Below are 9,336 nucleotides of genomic sequence, written 5' to 3'. Positions count from 1 at the left end.
CTGGCGATATATAATATGATAATGTATATTTGAAGGGAGAAGGGAGCTGAAGCTGGACTAATAGAATCGATGCAGACGAGTAAGGTAATGCTTTTTTTTATCTAAATATTACTGACACCCAAAACATATATTTATCACGAATCGATATCAGTAACGATCAAGTAACAAATCCATCATCAGCTAATAGCAGTACCCCACCGGATGAAGCCCTTCCAAGATGTGCCAAAGCTCTTGATTCTCCATCTTACTCGACCAATCGATACCCTGCTAGAGTTCATCCGTCCACAAATCAATTGCACAATATTAATATCAATGAAGTCTCGCAACTTATAACACATCCTTATTTTTTATTACAGGAATTAAATGCTCCCGTTAAGAGCTACGTGCAGACTCAGTAAGTACAACTGTTGTTTAATCAAAGGTAACAATATAAATGTTCCACTGTTGGACAAATTAATGCGTCAAACCTTAAGAATGTTTTCAGCTTTTTGCTTTACGTTGCTACAATTTAGTGATAAAATACACGTATTTGATCCCAAACATGCAGGATTCCTCACGATGCTTTCCTTTGCCGACGATCAGGATTCTATAAGTACAGTTGTGCTTACGATTTCGTACCCGTTTTCTTCGTCTAAGATTCTCGAGTTCTAACTACTGAATCATCTCATCTCACAAAATATATTCAATTGAAAAAAGAAAACTTCTTAAGCTAATCCAAGGGTTTCAGTAAATTTTTGAGGCACGTGAGTATAACTTTGATATCGTTCCACTCCCTTAGACTTTCAAATCGATGTTACTACGAAATCCTTCAAAGAAAAACACAATAACTATCATTGGCCTTACCTGCATATAAACCCTTTGGTTAAGGTCAGGTGTTACAACTGGATCGATCGATAAATATGTAAATATTTTCAGAATCGATTCAGCAATATCCTGGCTCCGGAGACCAGCAACAAAAGAGAACGTTAAGGTTGATGGTGTGAAAGGAGCCGAAAGTATAGTGGTCATGGCGGAACAGGTATTAGATACATTTTAAAGTTTCTTAAATACTCATAGTAATACTATATCTAATCTAATGTTTGAGATCCTATAGTACAAAATTAAACTGATACAAAGTAACCGGTGACAGTTCTCCAAATACTTTATTAAACACGAAACCATAAAAATGAGTTCAAATTATGAAGGGTACAAGTCATTCGAACCACGTGTTAATCCAAAATGGCGCTCGTCGTCCCGTCGATTCTTTCAATTTGCAAGCGTACTAAGGCAGCAACAACCAACCGTGTGCAGATCTTATCTAATATAGGTAGGTAGGACTGGCAAATGTGCCACCTGGTAGATTACACAAACGTCCATAGACATTAGGTCAGTATGAATTATCAATAATTCGTTGTCGCATGTGCCTCCTGTAATTACTCTGGCACGCTCACCCTCCAAACCAGAAGAAAATAACACGAAGTAGTCCCGTATTGGTGGTACATAATCTTCTTCTTTCTACTTAGCGTCCCAAAATTTTATATTGAATAAAATATCATATTTTAATTTGATTTGATTGTTGTCGAACTTTATTGAATTAACAAATAAAATGATACTTGACAGATGAACGAAGACCTTCATGGCAGTGAGAAGGAAGAAATGAAACAAATAATTGTTGAAGCGAAGCAATTGTTAAAAGATTGTACCGTCAAATACAACAGCGAAAAGGCGAGGTAGGTCACAAGAAGGCGATTTGCTGTGATATTTTTGATTTACCCACCACGCTTAAAGTCATATAGAAACGACTTAAATTATACGGACTCTATGGACTCTCACTAGTATGGACAATGAAAAAATATATTTATTTATTTGGAACTCTAACAGTTTTAATAATATAACATATACCATATGCATATCTTGCATCTTAAATTCATTAATTTCTGGTTAAATAAGGATTTCTTTACTTATGATTAAATAAGTTTATCTTTATAATAAAATAAATCAGTCCGATGCTACCGTTTCTAATACAAATTTATTCTTCATAATATTAGTCTTTTGATGGAACGCCTGCGGGAGCTTCGAAAGATGTTGGAGCGGGGTGTGGTGACGAGGGTTGTAGAAGACTTCCTCGAAGAGGAACCCCTGGCCAACTTGGAGACCATTGTCCATAAAGAAAATGGTAAGATTTAAACTCATCAAAACGAGCTATTTAGTGGTCTGAACTAAATTAAATTGTATTAAAGTTATTATTAAAGTTCCCTGTGTTAGTAGTTCTGATTTAAACACTAAATATAAAAAGAAAAACAAACACTAATACACAACAGCACAGTTGGAGAACACACTTCACAAGTTCACATACACGACGTACTTCTTAACAGAAGTCTCATTTGTAGTACTCGTATTTACCTGCTTAGTTCAAATATATGTGCATACATGTAAAAAATGTATGCATCAATATTTTATTTCTACGAAAAAACTTTTATGTTATTTTATGAAGATGGATAAATCCAAGTCATTGTCATCAGCCCCTGTGGCCTAATGGATAAGGCATCGGCCTCCTAAGCCGGGGATTGTGGGTTCGAGTCCCACCAGGGGTAGTTCTATTTAAAATTTCGTGTGATTATATTTTCCTTTTTATATAAATTTACAATGTGTTTTTACCGAGGAAATTATTTCACCATCAAACAGAGCGTAAAATCTAAATTATTTATTGTATGAAGTCTGACGAATAGACGGTTAATTTAATTAGTTAATAATCTGCCACCAAAAATGGAATTTAAGGTTAAGTTCCTAGTGCCACTGGCTCACTCACCTGAAACCCATCATACAAATACACAGAAAACACTATTATATAAAGTATTGATGGTTGGTGGTAAAATAACTGTTAAGTGAATGGTCCCAATCTATAAAATATATTCCTCATAAATAATCCAAAAAACATTATATTAAGTAATCACGATAAGCCGTGGCTATTATTATAAAATCTGACTTATAATAGTAGCCCGGTCAATCTAGACATTCGAAGTTACATAAATTTACAAGCTGAAAATGCTTTCACTCGTTCAAAACATAATTAAAAATAATATTCAGAAGTTCCGAATCATTCCGGCACCTGGTTTTCTTTTTTAATTTGAGGTCAAAGGTCGAAAATCCCGTAAATACTTTAGAATTTATAATATTTATAGGATAGTAATCTATATTAAAAGATTCAGGTAAAGACAAATTGGAAAATCCCTGTACTAGAATAACTACAGATAATTAGTTAATGATAACAGATACATATTACCATGACAATTTTCTAGATGAGAAGAAACGAAAATTCCTGTTAGAAAAGAAGATAGCAGAACTTCTAGCACAGCTGGGTCGAGTTAAAAAGACAGCGAGATTCGTCGCGGACACTGGCAACGTGCCCAGACACGAGCTGATGAAGACCAGTGACCAGGTCAATACAATAATGTTTAGTTATAAGCGCCTCATTAAGACCTCGTAATTCTTCTAAATAAAGTTAGTTTGATTCTGGTCTATTAAAATCGTGTTCACTTTCACACTAGTCACAAACAAGTGGGGGGGGGGGCAAATATCATAATGATAAATATGACCAATTCGAGACCGAAAAGAGCTAAGACGAAGTATTATATCTTTATATGTTTTACGAATCATTATAGTGTAAGGTGAACACCGGGCTACTATTGGTAACATCTCAAGCGAAAAACAAAATAACTTGGTGGCAGGGCTTTGTCAATCCACTCATAGTCTACCGCCAAACAGCAACACAAATTGTTGTTATATCTCGCTTTGAGGGATGAGTAGGGGGGTATAACTGCAAGCACAAAGGAAGCAACATTTTATATTCCAATGTTGGTGGCGCATTGGCGATGAAACGAACAATGGATATTCCATACACCAACAATAGTCATTGAACATGACAATTTGCACGTCCACCTGAAAAAAACTCCAGCCCGATTCAGGAGTTAAACCAATTTGGATTGACATAGCGTATCGAAATGTCATAAAAGGTCGTAAGTTCTCTACTTTTGACGTATCAAATATATTTTTCAGGTGGAGCTGCTAGCACCTTCGTTAGTTAAAGCGGCACAAGCACGAGTTCAAAGCCCAGATGATAAGGTATTTAATATAGAACAACTAATCAAGCATATCATACGTAAAGTATACGAGTGTTAAGTGCTTATACACGCACACAGATGTATAATATGTATGTATTGATATAATTATCACTATTGAGTCATTGGTCTTGTTGATGTTGTTACTATTATACAAAACATTTTGATTATTACCACAGATTTACTCGGCATAAACCTTTCCAGGGTTCCGTGCGTAAAGGGTAAAACGGAACCCTATTACTGAGACTCCGCAGTCCGTCCGTCTGTACGGAGCCTTTCGTGCGCGAATCTGACTCTCACTTGGCCGGCTTTTTTATTTATATTTTTAGAATAACATAGCATTCTCGATAGCATATACAGATTCAGATTCAGACGTAAACAATTTTACTATAAGTATTTGAAACGGGATATTTACCATGTTTTTTTTTTTTTTTTTTATTTGGTGGAGTTCATTCTCGTGAACAAGACATTCGTAGATAATGTCGAGATATCGAGCTCCACCAAATAAAAATAAAAACCATGGTAAACATTCAAATGCTTATAGTAATAAAAATAACCATGTTAATTTAAAATCTTATATAGACAATTTTACTACGTTATACTAATGTTTATAGTATATTCCTAACAGTGTGTCAGTTTGAGTTTGGGAATATGGGTAGAGGTCATACTGTAATTGCATATTAATATAATGTAAAATGAATTGTTTAAGGTCGCCATAGAGCATTACCAGATGCTGCTAGCCGAGTATGCCGATTCTTTGTCGAGGGTTCGGGAGTTGTGTGATAAAGCTGTCGATCCAATCGAATTTTCGCAAGCTGCAGGTAATGTTAAACTGATAAGTATAGCATGAAATTTTCACTCGGACTGAGAGAACTTTGTAATGCTTTATGTGTGAAAGTTGCTTATTATTATAATTAAAAATATAGAACCCATGTAACCATGTAACTTGACAGAAACCAGTATGAATTTATTTCAGGAGAAACGATGCAGCGTATCAAAGAAGAATCAAATAATGATCCTCAGAAAAGCATTCATTCGCCCAAAGTTATTTTGAGGTAAGTCGATTTCATCCAAACGCATATACGCACAGTTAAATAAAAGCTCACAATAATATCATAGGTTTGATAAAATGATATCCGTATGACCAAAGAGAAAAACTGTAACTAAAGTCAATGATAAGAAACGAGCTCCCAAAGGAAATTGCCACTGTTCGCTCTTTGGTTAATTCACGTGACTTCTATTGTCCAAATCATTTCTTAAGATTATCTTAGCACCTGGAACCGTCTTGCTTATCTCGAGCTACGCGCATCGACCAATGAAGTACAAGTGTTTTTTTCCCTAGGAGTTTGTCTCATGGAATAGACCATAATAACTCAAGCATGTGTGATATCATTATAACAAAGACGCTACCCACAAATCTCTTAAATCAAATTAAACCGAAACTGCATATCATAAACACTTTTATAATCGTTCAGGCTTTGCAAGCGAGTGGTAGACGTTGGAATGCATTCAGACCTCGTCCGAAATGACCCTGAGCTGAAGAAAACTCTCATCGACATCAAAACGGCTGTTGAAACAAAGCAATCGGATACAATGCGTGCTGATTGGAGGGATATAACTGCTGAAGTAAATATTATTAATAATTTATAAATAGCTTATGATTAAGTTAAAGTCCTAAGGCGGTTTGTCTTAGCATATTTCTCTTGAAGATATCAAATGTTTGCAATTTCTCACAGATTATGAGAAGGACAGGACAAGTGGAATCTGTTTTGGGGGGAGAGAACATCTTCCTGAAACAACCAGAGCCAGACCAGCCTATTTATGTAAGTACAGTAGTTCATACAAAGCTCCTGTGTGCTTTCATTAACTTTTGAGATTACACTTATATTTTTCCAAAGGGTTACCATTAATTCCTACTTTCGCTGTTACTAAACTCTTACTTATGCTAGAAGTAGATAATTCAATTAGCCTATGCCATGTAGCCGACTAAATGTCTCTGCTCAGCAAAAACCTTCTCTCCTCTTAACGGGAAGGTTTGGAGCTTTTCTCTTTCAGGTGCCGCCTATACTTAAAGTTGCATACTATGGTCGGTCCACACTTTATTAAGTATGAGGGAAATATGTAAAAAAACACAGCTTCAAAACTAATATTCTATAAATTAATATTCTTAACAATGCGCTGGAAATCAGGCTGCGGCGCTGGACTTGCACTCGGCGGTGCGAGGATGGTCGGCGCGCGACAACGAGATCGTGGCGGTCGCCAAGCGAACCGCAGTGCTCATGGCGAAACTCTCCGACTACATGAACACGGGTAACTAACATTAATACAGCTGTATCTACCATCACTCACATAACTTGATGGCTTGGCAAACCAGAAACGACCGGAGAGAGTTCAGGCTTTACGTGTACTCTGAGAAACGAGAACCAAACCAAACTTCTGCTACCTTCTGTTACTGAGCAGCCTACTAATGGGAATTTCTTGACAACAAAAAAAGATAGCTTTTCTCGACCGACATCAACCAAATAAAGAAACTAACTATCATCTATAATGTTTTAGCACTTGCACTTTAAATAATGATAATATGACGTCATGAATTGCTTAATTTGATATCGTTTCTGACTTTGAACGAATAAATTTGCCTCATTCAAACCTTCATGCAATGCAACACTTCCTAATAAACGTGAATTAATCCGTCTGATTTTTTTTGTAGTTAAAAGAAATTTGGCTAATATTAGGTAAATATTATGAAATTGTATTGATATCTGCAGGTAATAAACGCGAGTTAATATTTACGTCGAACTCAATCGTCGCCGAGTCGAGACAGGTCGCAGAGCTGGCCAAGAAGCTGGCGTTGGAATGTTCAGACATCAGAATCAGAACTGTAAGTATTTATTTATTTATTTAATTGGAGAACATACAGCCGTTGATAAACAAAAATAACAAATACTTAATAACTATTAGGCCAATAACAGTTCTCACATATAACATTAAAGAGACTGAGAATAGGAAAATAAAAGAAAAAAAAAACAAAAATGATCACAACAATACATATAAAACTAAGTGTCTGTAATAAAAAATCCAGTGAGACCACAAGATAAGAAGTTAAAAATTACTGTCTTTGTAAACATTTCTGTCACATATCGCTTAACATTATTATGCTTTCTGCAGAAAACATCAAAATCTTCACAAACTTCAAATTTATAATACAATATTCCGGAAAATCTGTCAAATCTCTTAATATCATCAAAAAAATGCAGCTATTCTCAAACTCGTCAACTACGCTGGACATTTATACATAGGTACATAAGTGTCTGTGCAAACCCAGGTGCACTTCTGCCCTGTGTGTGAGCCCCTTTTGATACCTGGACTTCAAGACCTGTGATCTTACAAGCTAACGACATTCATTATCGCATGTGACTGCAGTTTTGCTACAGCATATCCTAATATAACTTTATCCCGCAGAATCTCCTGCAAGTCTGTGACCGCATACCGACCATCAGTGGCCAGTTGAAGATGCTGACGACAGTAAAGAGCTCCTCTCTTGGACATCAAGGTACTAAAACATATCTCAGTGATTGTGACAAAACCTCCATTCTTGGTACATGTAAATATAATTCGTGTTAATAATGAATTGTTTTTTTCCTCAGGAAGCGTAGAAGACCAAGAAGCTATGAATATGCTCGTGGGTAATGCACAAAATCTTATGATCAGTGTAAGTATGCCGGTGACTTTATATATTACAATACAAATACTCATTATACGTATGTATAACGGGGAACCGGCATGGTTGTTTGTTTCGAGGTCACCATCTTCGACATACTTATTTACAAAAAAGTACAGCGAATCGATAGTTGGATTATCGTATATTGATTTTTACAATATTTTCACAGGCCGTCACCATCCGTCATATTCCTTCTTGACAGCTCACATTCTTTCTTCTCTTAACATGACAAACAGCGATTGACACTTGCCATCCAGAACCAAATCTTATTTTAATTATCTGACGCTGCGACATATATATATATATATATAATGTTATACAAGCGGCGACCTTAAGGTTATGATTAAACCAGTCTACTATAGTAGAAAGTGAGGTAAAGATAAACAAACATATTTGACCTTGAATTGACGTAACATCATTGGTCGCGATCTCGTCAAAATGGCATTTTGAATGTCGGCCAATTTGTTATTAGAGCTTTGGAAAAAAATTAAATATAGTTGCAAATCTCATGGAATATCTAAGGTTTAATTATTCTAAACCTTCTGCCATTGGAATACACTGTACATGATTATATAGACAACAATAAAAACACTATACATGGGGGAGTGTTTATTTAATTTAAAAAATACATACGAGAGAAAATATTTGTAAGAGAAACCTATTTAAATTCATTCTGATAAACTATGGGAACTTGGAAGTATCTAAATTTCATTGACAAAATGGAAATTCTAGTCATGAACGTTAATACTACTTCTGATCTTCGTCTAACAAAACCTTTGGCTGTACTTCTTGTTGTTGTTGCAGAGTTAGCGATTGTAAGGACTGATTAATCTCTTACAGTGGCAATATCTAGGGCGGTGGTGACCACTTATGATCATGCCGAATGGCCCTTCCACTTACCAACTTTATAAAAAATAAAAACATTTTACAGATCCAAGAAGTGGTTAAGGCTGCTGCCAGCGCTTCAGTGAAGATCATGTCCCAGCGAGGATGCAGGATGAAATGGGTCCAACGATCGTATTACTAATACGTGAAACACGTTATTGTTTGAATCGTAATTAATTGTGCTATCTTACAATAAAAATTAAGAATATTATTTAATTTCGTTTGGATCTCTTGACACACACACACACCACATCTATACATATAATAGAATTGGAGGAAAACCTCTTTTTACTAAATGTTTATGTATGTATGTATACACGGTACATACACCAAAGTAACATTTTTAACAATTTTTGTCTGTCTGGCTGTTTGTTCAGGCTCTGGAACAGCTGGACCGATTTTGACGGGACTTTCACAGATATCTGATATAATAAGGAGTTACTTTTATTTTAGAATTATATATGAAATAATAATAAAGTTATTATTTTAAGTGTTAAATTCAAACGCGTGCGAAGTAGCGGGCACAGCTAGTATTACAATAAATATCTTAAGGCCGACGTCTATGGGTTCTTCTCATCTCATCTATTAGAAGCAAATATTTAAGAAAAAAAATAAATGAATAATTTATAAGTT

General features: G+C 35.5%; 1 protein-coding gene and 1 non-coding gene across 2 annotated transcripts in view; both read left to right on the top strand.

Moving 5' to 3' along the window:
- The window catches only part of LOC113398503 (talin-1-like), a 51,591-nt gene extending 42,680 nt beyond the window's left edge, over positions 1-8,911 (top strand). Inside the window, exons 72-87 of the mRNA XM_064219193.1 lie at positions 36-84; positions 357-394; positions 916-1,018; positions 1,600-1,709; positions 2,028-2,155; positions 3,279-3,418; positions 4,036-4,101; positions 4,807-4,918; positions 5,074-5,152; positions 5,573-5,723; positions 5,834-5,920; positions 6,287-6,407; positions 6,866-6,978; positions 7,560-7,650; positions 7,745-7,809; positions 8,750-8,911. Coding sequence (XP_064075263.1) covers positions 36-84; positions 357-394; positions 916-1,018; positions 1,600-1,709; positions 2,028-2,155; positions 3,279-3,418; positions 4,036-4,101; positions 4,807-4,918; positions 5,074-5,152; positions 5,573-5,723; positions 5,834-5,920; positions 6,287-6,407; positions 6,866-6,978; positions 7,560-7,650; positions 7,745-7,809; positions 8,750-8,845 — 1,549 coding nt within the window. The 3' untranslated portion in view covers positions 8,846-8,911. The remainder of the gene's footprint in view (positions 1-35; positions 85-356; positions 395-915; positions 1,019-1,599; positions 1,710-2,027; positions 2,156-3,278; positions 3,419-4,035; positions 4,102-4,806; positions 4,919-5,073; positions 5,153-5,572; positions 5,724-5,833; positions 5,921-6,286; positions 6,408-6,865; positions 6,979-7,559; positions 7,651-7,744; positions 7,810-8,749) is intronic.
- On the top strand, positions 2,501-2,573 carry Trnar-ccu (transfer RNA arginine (anticodon CCU)). Its single transcript has one exon. It is a non-coding gene; the product is annotated as a tRNA-Arg (tRNA).
- Positions 8,912-9,336: the final 425 nt, after the last annotated feature.

Source organism: Vanessa tameamea, chromosome 26 (assembly GCF_037043105.1).
Source record: "Vanessa tameamea isolate UH-Manoa-2023 chromosome 26, ilVanTame1 primary haplotype, whole genome shotgun sequence".
Lineage (NCBI taxonomy): Eukaryota > Metazoa > Arthropoda > Insecta > Lepidoptera > Nymphalidae > Vanessa > Vanessa tameamea.
The sequence above is the reverse complement of the archived record's forward strand: the minus strand, read 5'-3'. Positions and strand labels throughout refer to the sequence as shown.